Raw genomic sequence first — 15,249 nt, 5'->3', positions numbered from 1 at the left:
TGGCATTGAGGATACCAAACACTATGTCTATTTCTAAATTTTATCAATTGAAAATTTACTGTTGGTTATTGGGTGTACTGTATAAATCCTGTTCCACGTATATTTCTACGATATTATAATAGAAAACTTATCATTAACGCTTAATTGATTTTAGACTATAAAAATAGGCATAAATAAAAAATTAATTAATTTTATGTTGAGGAAGTTAGGAATGAGAGAAGAAGTAGTGAGGGGGGAGTGGGTGAGAGGAAGAGAGTGAAAAAAAAAAGGGAGAGAAAGAGGGTGATTAAAACCTTTCTTGGTACTTATTTAATTACCGCTAGTTAGGTTTTGTGTTTATATGTGTCTTAGGGGATGGCCCTCAGAAAGAGTTGGCCACAACTCGATATAGGATCTATAAATTTAAATTTATAGATAAAATTCCAAAAAAAAATATATGTAAGCTAACTTTATATACAATCAATTACAAAACAGAGATATGCAAATTAAAACAATTAAGCAGCTTATAAATATGCACAAAAAAAAGTTTACATTAGAGAATAAAAATATATAATTTTAAAATATAGTTTATTTTTCTTTCCCTGTTTATTCTAATTTAATAAACACATATAATATTATCTTGCATAAACACATAACAATAGGGCCAGTGTCCTATGTAAGGTATTAGTTAGATATCCATAAAAAAGCTCTAATTCATGGGTTTTTCCTAAATAATAGTAAATATTTCTGGAATATACATATAGTATATAAAATATATGGTTAGTAATTATTAAAAAAAAAAAAACAGCTGCACTTCTTTCTTTCGTTGTAAATTGAACAATAATAATTATTAATGTTTACTGTTATTTCGAATTTTGAATTAATAATGATAGTTGAACTGTTAATATAGATAAATTATTTTGCTATATAACAAATCATGTGAAAACTATTAAGCCTGCTAACTTTCAAGACAAGTTTCAAATCAAATGTATCCTAAGCCCATCTGTCTACCGGATAAAGTTTTTCGGTGTGGGCTAGTAGAATAATTACTCGATCCATCACTGTTAAAAATCTTTAGTTATTTCTTTTTTTTTGTTGAACGTTATCACCTCCCACGGTTCAGATCCCTTATATCAGATTATAAACTAATTTCTTTTTTTTTATTTATTTAATGTAATTTACAACTGTACAAAATAATACAATAAGTAAATATGTTGTATGTTTCATATACACTTGAAAATCTTGGGAAGGAACCACCCATTGGTAGTACTTCAAACATTATTTAAATTAGAAGGCCCCGTGGCCATCTTCTTTTCAGACCCCTAGGCGGATTATCAGGGATTGTTAAGGATGAAAGATTAAGAATTAATGGGTTAGGGTGGTTGAGGAGTTTGGAATGAAAAGACGCATATCTGTTTTGGGCCAATTCTGCAACGAATGGGATGTTAAGGTCTTTGTGAATGAGTTTATTTGCAATGTAATAAGGAGCATCAAGGATTTTATGTAGGATTTTTGACTGTAACGATTGGATGCGGGAGGAATTTGATGGTTTGGTGGATCACCAGAGTTCAATTCCATATGTCCAAATTGGTCTGATTATCGTAGTGTATACTAATTTTCAGTAGTGAATGGAAAGTTTAGAGCGTTTGTCAATTAAGTGTTGTAGCAATCGTAATCTACGAGCAGTTTCTTGTCGTTTCAGTCTTGTGTGTGGATTCCAAGTAAGTCTCTTGTCAAGATGGAGTCCTAAGTATGGAATTTGTTCAACAGGCATTAGGACATGAAATAATCTATTAATAATTGTCGAACAGATCCGCTACCTTGGACTACATTTGGACAAGCGATTAACCTGGAATCCTCACACCAGACTGAAAAGACAGGAAATTGCACGTCGATTTCGACTATTACAGCACTTACTAGACAAACGGTCTAAACTTCCAACACATTACAAAAGACTGATCTACATGACTGTAATAAGGCAAATCTGGACATATGGAGTTGAGCTTTGGGGCTCCACTAAACCTTCGAATTCCCCTCGTATTCAATCCTTACAATCCAAAATCCTTCGTACAATCCTCAATGCTCCTTACTTTGTCACAAATAAAATCATACATAAAGACCTTAATGTTCCCTATGTAACCGATCTAGACCGAACCAGATATCACTCCTTCCATTATAAACTCTCTAACCACTCAAACACCCTAGTTTCTAATCTTGCATCCTCTTCCATTCCTGGCAATCCTCCGAGGCGCCTGAAAAGAAGATGACCACGAGACCAGCTAATGTAAAATGTCATTATAGTGTTACCAATGGGTAGTTTCTCTACACGCCTGTAACACTCCAATTTAATTTAAATCAGATTTACTAAATGTATTATAATGTACTGTTGTAAATAGCAATAAATAAATATTAAAAAAAAATAATAATTAATAATTTTATCGATTACACAATGTATCCATAAAATCCGCTTCACGATTCCAGAGACCAGATGGAAGACTATGCTCCAAGCTAGGACTGAATTCGATCAGGACAGTGCAGAAAATTGGTGCTGTTACCGGCAACCTCTTGCCAGTCCTGCCAACAAGCATGGTCAAGCTCTACACCATCACGGATGAGAAACCGCTATACTGCAGTGAGTAATTTTAAATAATATGCACATCAATGACTTGTAACAAAGTTACCGTAATCATATAACTTTTACGCCAATTTTCAGCTTCGGCTTATTTTACAATGTTGCTGGATATAAGTAAATTTCATTTTTTTTTCTAAATATTGTTTTACCCACCAATAGAAAATGTTATATTGGTAAGATGTGGCCTTTTTTTGTGATTTCGGGGACATAACGAGTAGGGAAGAGTTAATTTGCGGTAATGATCCCAAGGGATCTTGACCCCGTCGAGTTCATCAACCAATATTTGCTATATGTGGAGAAGGAGGGTGCGGTCAGCAAATAAACACAAATAAAATAATAAATAAACACAATAGACTAGTCAGTATATTGAGAACCTCTGGTTTAACTCCCTGATGAAGATCTGAAATTCAGGTCGAAACGTCGGCACGAATAAATAGTTTTTGTTTATTTGTTGACCATATTCCCCGAATATCTTCTACGGCCAACTATCAAGACCTCATTAACAAAACTTCTTATAAGTTAACGTATTAAAAGTAAAAAAAGGATCTAGCAAGGAGCAAGAGTGGCGGGTTAGCACCGATTTCAGTTTTAGCTCATTTTACATTCTTTCTCAATATAAAAAGTTTTTTTTTTTTTAAACACTATCTATTCCCTGTTAGAAAATGTTTTAAAGGTAAGATAAACCACATGCTGATACCTGAATTTAAAAATACAAAAAGTTGATTTTTATTCTTTCAGTGGATGTTGTTCCTTTGTTAAGAGAGAGACTAATCTAGTTTCATTTCCATTGCATGACAAAAGGTTTCTCTTAATCTGCCTCTTTGACATCTCTATTAATGACTAACCCTCGTCCAGCCCTCAGCCCCAACATCTCTTCTGCTAGGACCATCTCAAAATAAACTTTTCCACTTTCCGGGTCAGTGACAGTCACAAAGCAATTTCAACAATCTCTCAACCGAATAAGCCAATGAGATGCTGAAAACGAGTTTTAGCAGAATGTAGAAAAGGAAAAGGCAATTGTCACATTCCAAAAACTACAATGCCCAATCCTTGTCGGTCCCTAAATATAAAAACTTTTTATTCGTATATTATTGACTATATCGAAAGTCGATCTTCATTCTGAGGACAATTTGCAAATATTTATCTGGATACATTATTTTAATATAAATTCAAACAATGTTAAATAAAACTAAAATATTTATATGAATAAAATTATTACAAGAGATAAAAAAAAGATACATATTTATCATTCAAAAGTAAGGAAAGATGGATATCGAAGATCTGGGCTATACGAGTATAATTGGCGTTTAGTTAAGGAGGAAGCTTTACAAACGGATACGCGTAAGGATTCCAAAATGAGGTAGCTCGTAAGGTAAAGGATTTTTCAAAGGAAGCAGTTCTGTCGGAAGGGATGTACAAATTGGGACCAGGTAGATAGAAACGCATAGTGAGGAGGTCTATTATATAACAAGGTTTTTTGGTACCTAAGTATTAGAATTTGAACGTGCCAAGAAGGTATTGTCTTGCATATTAGGATAGAGCCAACTCTGCTTGAGATATCAATCAGTGAGAGATATAGAACCTCTGGAAATACCGAACTTGAATCTTGCGAAGTAGTTGATTAATCTTTTCAGTATCATTTCGTGGTCACCAGATATTCCTCCATACAATAGCTTTTATCAAAGTGGGGTAGAAGGAGGAAAGATACTAGAAGCTGATGGGCACTTCAGGTAGATGAATCATAGAACGCCAGCAGTTGTTTAAGGATTGAGATGTTTTTTCGGGTTACTTAGAAAAAAATGGCTACTTCATGTTGGGTATTGATCGGAATTTATTCCTTGGTGTTTTGAAACTTTCTTATGTAGCATCGAACTACTGCTGCACACCTGTATTGCTTATAAGGCAGGGAAAGGTGGAAATAAATAAATAGTGTTTTGAAACTTAATAGGGATGTTTTTGAGGTATAGTAATGGAATAGAAGGAAGGGTTTTAATCCTTTCTCTTTGAAGATCCTCGATTATGTCTTTACTTATTAGTACTATCAAATTCCATTTTTTAATTTAATATGTATATACATATATTCATAATAATTGGTTAAATAAAAAGGCTTAAGGAAATAGATACGGGTATGTTGTTTATCAAGTTGTGATATTTGTTAACTTAATGCACTTAACCAGCTCCTGCCCTCGTTAGTGAACCCAAAGCCCTTGGCCACAAAGACTTATTAGCCAAACAAAAAGCTGACTAATCCAGGATTTTATACCAGATAAAAGCTCGCTTTTGTCATTTGAATTTCAATTTTAATGATTTTCTTTCCATTTTTAATGAGCTCCTTGCTTTCCATGAAGCTTTTTTATTATAAGTAAAATAATAAACTTACATTATTACATTTTTAAAATAGAAGGAGAGAGTTCGGAATAATTGGACAAGTCCATTTTATCTTTTATGACAGTCCAAACTAGAAATGACAAAATAAAAAAAAAATTGTAATATTCATCTCAATGAACTTACATATAAAAGAGAATTTAACGGGGTTTCTTCATAGCTGGGTAATTCGAGACGACGTAAATATTACAAAAGGAAATATTAACAGAAATTTAGAATAACATTAGGTCATGTAATAATTTAAGTAGAGAGTTTATTATTAACTTGACAGCATAGGAAAAGATGATGTGGGGCCCTTTGTAATCGAGGTAGTTGAGGAGTAATCTTAGTAACCTCGTAACTGCAGCCGCGCCGGTTCGAATCCGACTTTTATTTCGTGGCAGTCCAGGGAATGAAAACTTTACCCTCCCTCTATGGTTAGTATCCTCTAGATAACCCTCGTATTTCAGAAATATCCAGGCAAAGGGCAACAATAAAACAATGAATTAAATTAAATTTATGGATATTCTGCTGAACGTAAACTGATCAAGATGTTTGGTACCAAATTTCTATTGAATAAAGTGGTTGGTGATATATGATTGTTATTAGTGGGGCTATGAAGACTCATATAGTCATATATACTACAACTAGACAGTTGTTGATAAATATATAACACTAGTTGTTAATGTTTATATGATGTTTGTTGTTAGTGAGCCTATGAAGACTTCTATATAAGTCTTATAAGTAGTATATATACTACAACTAAACAATGGTTGGTGAATATATGACGTGTGTGGGTTCAAAATCAACTCCACCCACATTTTTCTTGAATGCTTTTTTTTCTATTTACATCATGTTCTCAATGCACTGCATCGTACTGCGAAGCGGTAAGCGCAGAACCAGCTTCTTCTTAGTGAAAATTGCGTTCAAAGTAACGTGTTTGCAAAACCAGCTCCAATCCAAACTTCTTTCCCTGGTCACTAGGGCTATTGTGATATGTTATTTTAATCATGGAAGGTTTCACTAGCATCCCGCAGGATCTATAGTTTTCAAGCCAATTTGATTTAAATTGTTTTTTCATATTTTTACTTTTACAATGAAAAAGTATACAGATTTGGAGATAGGTCATCCGAGGAAGAAACTACGAAAACTGGTGCGTCATTAACGACGAGAATGAAAATGCGTTTATATGAGTTCCTCAATAATAATTATTCTTTCATTTTCTTCTGCAATGGGTTTTTTAATTAATTTATCATGTGTTCAAATTTTGATTTTTCAATCAAAATTGTCTTGAACTGACCTTTTTTTTTACATTTATCGTATGTTCACCTTTTCTCTTGAAATTTCACCAAGGAAGAATTAAATATTTTTTTATTGATTAAAACTATATTTTCCCCAATAATATTATTCGGTTTACTGCACTGAACATGGTGGTTAATCACCCAGTTTGGTTCAAAACCCATTTAAAACGTTTTTTTTTATAATTTATTTATTGTTATTTACTACTGTATACATATATACACATCAATTAAATTTGCTGTAAGTGATATTATGACATGATACAAACATGAATCTACCCATTGATAGAACTCTGAAAAGAAGATGGCCTCGAGATCTTCTCTTTTAGAAGTGTTTTTGGAGTTCTAGGAGACGCCTAGGAGGATTATTAGGCAGTGAAGGAGAAGCCAGGTTAGAAACGAGTTGGTTTGGGTGGTTGGGAAGTTTATTATGGAAGGATTGGTAACTGGTTCTAAACAAATCGGCTACATAGGGGGCATTGAGGTTCTGATGGATGATTTGATTTGTGACAATGTAAGGAGCATTAAGGATTTTGGACTGTAAGGATTGGATTCGAGAGGAATTAGATGGTTTAGTGGAGTCCCATAGCTCAATTCCGTATGTCCAGATAGGCCCTATAATAGTCATGTAGATCAGTCTTTTGTAGTGGACTGGCAGTTTGGACCGTTTGTCTAGTAAATGTTGTAATAGTCGGAATCGACGAGCAGTTTCCTGAATTTAAAATTTAAATTTAAATTCCCTGAAAGCTAGAATTACTGAAGTAGTGAAACTACCGTGAAAAAATTATGAACGTTATTTTTTTTGGATACAAATAACCAAAATTTCTTAAAACTGATCGGATGGGAAGTTTTTTCGCTCTCCTTAAAATTTTCTATATATGGATGGAGCTGGTTTTGAAACTACAGGCCTCATATAATAATAGTTATTGGAGATTTGGGGTTGTACTGGAAATATGAAGAAGAAATATACAGTGGGTTATAGTAGTTACAGTTCGGCAAGTTGAAATCCAGTTTCTTTTTAACCGTACCCCTAACCACCTTATATTTAATGTAATATAATAGAATAAAATGTAATGAAATTAATATTTATAAAACTTTGTAATAATAATTAAATAATAAACGAGCCTTGTTGCTAGAGAATGTGTTTTTTGAAAATATATTCTAGCATTCAACCGTCCCCAACGAGTAGGTGAGTACCATGCTTGGTGCACCAACCCTCCCTCCTCTCCAACAGTGCCGGAAAATGGATATCCAATAAACACAGTCCTCTGATTATGTTTCTAGATCAATTTTCAATACAAGTTAAATTGAATGAAATAAGATTAATGCAATATCCAAATGACACTTTACATCAACACAGCTTCTACCATTAGGGAATATGCTACCAACTGCCAAGGGGGGAGCAGGCTTCAGCCCATCACTCAAACACACTCACAAATGCATACATACATGTATAAAGTCCATTCTGAAATCTGTTGAACTGATTACCTGTGGGTTTCCTAACTTAATATATCTCCAGGCGAGGGGCTTCGCATGACGCTGAAGAAACTTTAGCAAATGGATACTCTATTCATGTCATCAGAATGGGGAAAAAAACGTCCTCAGAATTCAAATAGTCAACAATAACGTTTAACCAATGGTTTACTCACAATGAAAATATAGGACAGTTTTCCACTTTTCATCTTTGGTGATATTTTGGACGCCGCCATCTTTCCCTGTCATTACCTTCCTAATTATAGCATGTTTCCAGAAAGAAATCATCTATCAAACAACTTCACTATTTTCTTCATTTTTTTTTCTTTGATCCCAAAAATCTAGGGGGGGGGGACCGCGGCTCCCCCTGCTCCCCTCTGCCTACGCCCATGGTAACTACTATCCAATAAAATAAATATCTGTAAACTACACACTTTCCTCACCATTTCTAGAACGTAAGTATATTGTGACTTGTATCTGGAGGTTAACGAATTATCATTTGAGAAGAAAATCCACGAAAGGAATTCGAAATGAAATCAATGTAAAGAGAAAAATATTTGCGCATGCGAAAACGAAAATAGAGGATACAATTTATTAGGGTCTATCAAGGTAACGTAAAATTACCATAAAAATCAGTCACGGTATTAAGTTTTATGCCAAAATATGAATTTGGTTACAATTGCTCCTTGGTATTTAAAACGTAAAATTCAAGTAAAAATATTTTTTGATTTAGAGTACAATTTTTTTTTTAACTTACTAGAAGAATCCAAAGCTTTCAAACCTTGAGTAGCGAAGCAGCAATAGATTAGTGAAAAGAAATTAAATTCTGTACTGTATTATGATACCCTATCATCACTTCAGTGAGTACAGCTAGTGCGTTAATGCACAGTATAAAGTAGCTTTTTAACTTTTTTTGTTATTAAATTAAAATCCCAAATTATTTGGGATGGAGTTGACAGCTCCTCCTACATCCTTTCCAAAAGTCCTTCTTCTATATCCTTCTTGACAACGTTTCTTGCTTTACCACAACTGTAGTAGTGCTTGTCTCAGGTGATTGACATCCCTGAACGTGAAGATAATGGACTCAACCATTGAAAGCACTTTCCAGGTTACACACAGTACGAGATACATAATTCTGATGCCTGGGGCGACTCGCCCCATTCCCCGCCCTTCTAACAAAGTTGTGATTCGTATCATTTCTGTTCTCATATTATATAATTAAGTTGGTACTTTAATGTATTGTTGTTAGACATTGATATTATTAAATTTTATCTAGGACGGACGTCACAAAATCTAAGTAATATTCAAACCAAATAGAACGAACGTTAAAACACCCAGAAATATAATAACCACAACACTAGAAAAACATAGTATACAGAATAATAATAATTTTGATTTTGATAAAGTAGAAATTTTAAAAATAACTAAAAATGTAGTATTTTTTTTTAAAATAGTTTATATATATATATATATATAAACGAGCTAAGAAAATGTATAGAATTTTGAAATAATATAATTAAAATCTGTACCCATGAAGGGTCAGGGGTTCAGTACTTTGTAAGGAAGTACTGTTACTAGACCAACGGTTGTGCAAGGAGGTGATTTGGTCAGAATCACGCTTGACCGCCAGTTTTTATCCAATTTATGGTATCGAATTTAAGAGCTGGGTGGACCCCAGGAGGGCTCCAAGAACCCACAGGAGTTGACTCACGGCAACAGTGTAAAGAAAACAATTTTCTGCCCAGCCGGATTCTAACTCAGGTCCATAGAGTTAGTAGCCACGCGCTTTATCCTGAGGCTAGCTCGCTCACTAAAGAATATAATTAGAAAAATAAAAATAGAAAATAATTTCTCTTCACTAAACTCAAGAAGGTTTTTGCGACGCGGTATTTTATACTTAGTAAACTATTAAATAGCCTTAGATCTACTATTTCAGTTAATAATTAGCAAGCAAAACTGATGAAGTTTGTTTTATTTCAGAGGCACTTTATAGAATTACTATCAGGATGTCTAATTCCCAAGACGCACTAAACCACGGCGGTGAAGTGGGCATGTTCTCCATTAAAATCATAGGCATAAAAGGGACCTCCAACATGATAGATTTATTCAAGTAAGTCAGTGGCATTTATTTGCCATTTTATTGTTATATTTATGTTTAAATCAATTTTCTATGTTAGTGCAATTACTATGTAATCCTCTTAGCTGGTAAAATCCAATCATTAATCATATCCATGTTGTCCAGAAATAAGTTTAATTAGTAGGTAAGTTTGTGAAAGGTAAATATCCTCTGAGACATATCTTAGGGGAGTAATTATGATATCCATGACAAGGAGAGTACCTCACTTCAAACATTTACAAAAGTATTAATCAAATCATATACCCACGACTTCCATAGTAATTTTTTTTCTTTATTCATTTAATTTCTAGGCTATTTATGATACATTCGACCAAAATCTGAAAATGCCCCGCTCTCGTCCATAAAACAAACGAAAACCTTAATTTTTTTCTGATCCCACATGGCTTATTTTAAGTGTTAAAAGGGATATTAAGATGGTAAAAAGTACTCGAATAGGAAACTAATAACGCATTGGACTTTTTAAAAGAATAATGAGCTGACTTCGGAGGATATTTTAAACATAAACGTACCGGACTTAACAACAAATAAAAATTCTATCGTTCAAGTACGGGTCTTTGAATAAGTAAAAACCTTGTCCGAAGTCTTACAAATAGACCTGAAGAAATCGAAAGAACCAACCAGCAATGTGCCAACCAATAACCAACAAATAAAAGATTTTATGTGTTCGTTTTGAAAGGAATATGAGCTACATGCTGAATAGTTAAACCTAGGAACGATCAACGTTTGTTCCTCTCGGGAGATCTCTGTTACTTCAAGAACCAAAGAGGAGAATAAAACAGAGTCAGTCCTTTTCTATTTATTGTCGGTGTATAGTGCGGACATTCTTCAAAATATGTTTAATTGTGACAATGGAGAAAATATTGGCAATCAGAAGATGGAAGTTTTCTAACAAGGTGAGAGTGCGTGAGGTCAGTATGACCTATTCTCAAGCGAGTTAGAGCTACTTCCTCCCTGCTGGTGCTGTGGTGCCAGTAATCCAAGAGCCATAGAGAAAAATAAAGTCAGTTATTTAATGAAAACTACATACAGTTAAGAGTCAACATTGATTATCCATAGATAGAAGGAATAAAAAATGGAGGTTGTTTTTAAGATACAAAAAATTCATTTTTATATTTTTTTTAATAAACAAAAATTTTGCGTTGTTTTCTTTCAGACTTAGACTATACAAGGGATAGAGTAAATGCCATTAAAATGTAAATATTGAAGTAATTAAGATACACATCACCTGAGGTTTATTTTATTCCAGAAAACCTAAACTGTTCCCTCATTTTTTATTCAGGGTTTCATATCCTTAAAACCTCCTACAACACTAAAAACACATTATTTAAAGTGAATCAAATCTTCTCAAATATGAGCCCAAATAGACATCTGTATGTCTAGTATTTCAAGAGATATAGTTTTTTATAAATCAAAAATTGTCTCCGAACGACTAAAAATCAATATTTTGTGACTTTATTTTAAAAAATGTCATGTAAAATACTACTCCGGAAATACTAATTATAAAATACTTTATAGTACATTCAAATGGCTTTAATTTGTGGCCTAACAAACATATGTACTTCTAATGGTTCCTAAGATATAATTTTTCATAAATCAAATTAATTTTGCTTAACATTTTGAAACAGTCACCATTTTTATTCTCTTTAGCTTTGTGTTGGCAGACTCATTTTGACGAGTAATTATGTATATTTTTCAATACAGTGAAACATTGGGGTGAAACAACTCCTTTTCTCTTCTTCTGGGCTCTTACACTTTCTCTAGCGAAATTAAAATGAAATTTAAACCAATAATATTAAACCCCAAAACTATGAAGTAATATCAAAGCAGAAATGAATGAAGAGTATCTAAGAACATGATTGTTCCTCATCACTCCCAAAACACCGGCAAGCTATATGAAGTGGTCTCTCCAGAGCCAGGATAACGCGGCAGGTACAGTAACTTACGAATAATTAAATAAATACTTTTACGACAACATTTCATAAATTTAAAATAAAAATATTAAATTTAGGAATTTTCAATATTATACAAAAAAACCTGAAATGGTGATACAATATGCTAACACTAATATGGAGGCTTTAAGGAAAATCTGAAATATAAAATAATTTAAAAAATTAAAGTGTGTCTTCAAAAATAAGTATAATTAAAACGATAAACGATCGGGTTGAGTTCTAGAAACGCATAGGTGCATTGTATCAACTTAAGGAAGCTGTAAACAACTTCAAAGTTGTTTGCTCTAATCAAAAGTTGTTGAGGATACTTGTTGCTGTACAAGGGAAGGAAAAATACTCCTTCCACGGGACCTATATTTTGTTATATCCTCAAATCGAAACAGCCTGTAGTATTTTGGAATCCTTATGCAAAGCAAAATAGTACTGCATAGATTATCTTTTGAGGTAACAAAGAGATTTATTAATGTAAATAAGTCTGCATTTTTGGCCGTGAAATATGTTTTCATTGATTTGCTCAGGAAACATTCATTGATTGTGCGCAAAACAGTTTCATAAATCGAAGGTCGATATAGGACATTTGAACTAAGGTAAGGAATTCTATCATCAAGCTGAAAAAAAGGAAAATATGAATGTCCACACTCTGGCCTTCTCAGCCTTAGTACAATAACTCAACTCTTGCGATAATAGGCTCACTCCGTTCCTTGTAAACATATAGATATGTTTATATATATGATATATATATACATGACTAACGTTACAAGATGGATATCGACCTAATCAAATGGAGATAATAATATTCTGCCTTCTACTAAAAATTTCGTCTCATGTGACTATGAAATATAAGTCTCTATAGAATACTCAAATAAAATAAAATTTACATACAGAAGGAACTTGTTAAAAAATATAACTACTATAAAGACTCACGGACTATATTCCAGTTTAGGTTTCCCTTCAGATTCTGATATACCACACTAATTTTTGGACCCTACTCTCACCATCGATCTGATCACCATCCGGCTTCGATGGATCGATGGAGTGGCAGCGGATGCCATGTCTATCTTGGGAATCCGCAATTGGAGAGCAGCGGCAACCATTAGAGAGTACTGACGGACGAAGTTGCGGGAGGCCTTGACTCTACAAGAGTTGTAGCGCCACAGATGATGATGATGACTCTCATCATCGTCCTGTCAACTTATTAAAGTTAATGGATGGCTTAGAATCGCATAAAAAGCACAACAGGTCACAGGACCAGAAAAGGTAAAGCTACGCTTAGAAAACACGAATGTAACCAAAACGAGGTTTTAAAAAGAAATAAAATGTAATTTATAGAAAATTACAGTCAATTGATTAATAAGAACAATGTTGAAAAGACTGCCATATTCACAATAAACGTCCAACAAATTAGTTTATAGCCATTTGTCAATACTACAATAATAGTTTCGCTAATATCTGTTACAGAGAGCAATATTTCAAGCCAGGGACCACTTACACGCAAGTGTTCGGCGCAAGCCAAATAGGAAGAATTCGAAGTGCATTCTTGTACTGGAGGCATGACACCACCTTCAACATCCTCACCTGGAGAATAGTCCATCCAACCATTTACTTGTCCAATGTCACCATTGACAGCTTAGAGGAGGATTCCAGGTATGTTATTCAGCAACATTATTCACAGGATGGGTATAATAACAGACTTGATACGTACATATTCAAGTTTATTCGTTTATATTCTATTAAAATAAGAACAAACATACATTTAACTTATTTTTAAGGTTTTGAATGATTAGTTTCTTTTTTGTTAAGAGCTCTTCTCCTTTTTGGTAATCAATAAAGTTGTTTCTCAAATGAAATTCGTAGTTTTTAATGCTGAATTATAGATAACACTCTTCTCAAGGGTGGATTAAAAGGGAATTCCAGATAGACTACTATATTTTTCTTTTTAAATATTGAAATCGAGAAAAACTGCAGAGAAAAAATATATATAATAAAATTATATTATTATAAGCTTAAATTATACTGTACAATGAAATTTATTATTTATAACTCAGTTAAATTATTATTACCAATAACAATTAAGTAGTAATAAATACGTTGCTTAATATGTAATTTAAAATAATTTACCAAGAAAATTAGATATTGAAAGTAAAATTTCTTTATAGTACTACCCTCTGCCCGTATCCGGAAGAAAAATTGCTGTCGGGGAAGGAAGAAACTCTACGACCATGCGGAATACAACAAGAAGAAACTTAAATGTGAAACTAAATAGAAAAACCTGTATATATGTATTTATTATTAAATCTAAGTTCCTCTTTTTGTAAATTTTCTAAAAATATTGTACACATCAATGTTCAAATAAATCATCTTTTTTACCATAATAATCTTTTTTTAATAACCTAATAATGTTAATTAAGTTGATTTAAGAGCACAATAAAGATACAAAAAACTAACTTAAATTAAATTAATATTTTTTAGCCCTGATTAAATCCTGCAAAGTGGGGCGGCGAAACGTTGACTCACAATAGTTTAATTACTATTTGAGTTCATTTGACCGCACCAGTCTTCCTATTATATATTACGAACGTTTAACAACTATCTTCCAGTTTTGTTGTTATTTTAAAATCAATTATTAACTAAATATTGAGAATGAGGTAGAATCCAATCTAATCTCAACGTGGTATAGTAATTTTTTTTTTTTTTTTTTTGGACAAAAATTAAAATGCTTTCTCAAAGCGTTAGTTAGATGTATATAACCAGAACTACAAGATTGTACTTCAAATTCTAAAATGGGTCACTACTTAACAATGGATAAGTCAGGTTATGGTAAAACATATGCATGCTAGTTCTTGCTCCACAGAGCATTTATTGGCATCTTCTGAGGCAGACACAATAATTATAGATTTTGTAAAACAGAAGTAATATACCTGCAATGCTCAGGACGAAAACGATAAAAATAAAAACTGATTTGGAAAGAAACTTTTTTTGTTGCAAACTGTTTATTTTTATCAAAATTTCTACTTTAATATTTAGTAGGTATAAGTATATCTTGAACAAGCTAATAATAGGAAAAACATTAAAAACCAGAAATCGTTGATGAATGTAAAATATAATAGATTTTTTAAAATAGTTTCATCTACGAGGCCAACAATACTCCAAGGTTTCTTAAGGAATAAAAAGACTTTGAAATAAACACAAATTTAAGTCTGAATCCGTAGAATAAGAAGTTTATACTATATATCCTCTATATTGATTACCTATTAGATAGAACTCATCGAAATATATTACCATTTTTTAATAATTGGCCTTTTAGGAAATAAATACTACTGGTTGAATTACGAACGCAACGAAAACGACAATACCCGAGCATTTACGAGAGAGTTTCTTGACTCGCTGACGTCACACATCTGTTTCTCAATGGATTTT

General features: G+C 32.8%; 1 protein-coding gene across 1 annotated transcript in view; it reads left to right on the top strand.

The window, feature by feature from the left end:
* The window catches only part of LOC106679755 (pancreatic lipase-related protein 2), a 61,228-nt gene extending 47,021 nt beyond the window's left edge, over positions 1–14,207 (top strand). Inside the window, exons 9-12 of the mRNA XM_014419083.2 lie at positions 2,461–2,611; positions 9,727–9,856; positions 13,291–13,476; positions 13,989–14,207. Coding sequence (XP_014274569.1) covers positions 2,461–2,611; positions 9,727–9,856; positions 13,291–13,476; positions 13,989–14,079 — 558 coding nt within the window. The 3' untranslated portion in view covers positions 14,080–14,207. The remainder of the gene's footprint in view (positions 1–2,460; positions 2,612–9,726; positions 9,857–13,290; positions 13,477–13,988) is intronic.
* Positions 14,208–15,249: the final 1,042 nt, after the last annotated feature.

Source organism: Halyomorpha halys, unplaced genomic scaffold (genome assembly GCF_000696795.3).
Source record: "Halyomorpha halys isolate HHAL.00 unplaced genomic scaffold, Hhal_1.1 Scaffold217.1, whole genome shotgun sequence".
In the NCBI taxonomy this organism is placed as follows: Eukaryota; Metazoa; Arthropoda; class Insecta; order Hemiptera; family Pentatomidae; genus Halyomorpha; species Halyomorpha halys.
This window is presented reverse-complemented; position numbering and strand designations above follow the sequence as displayed.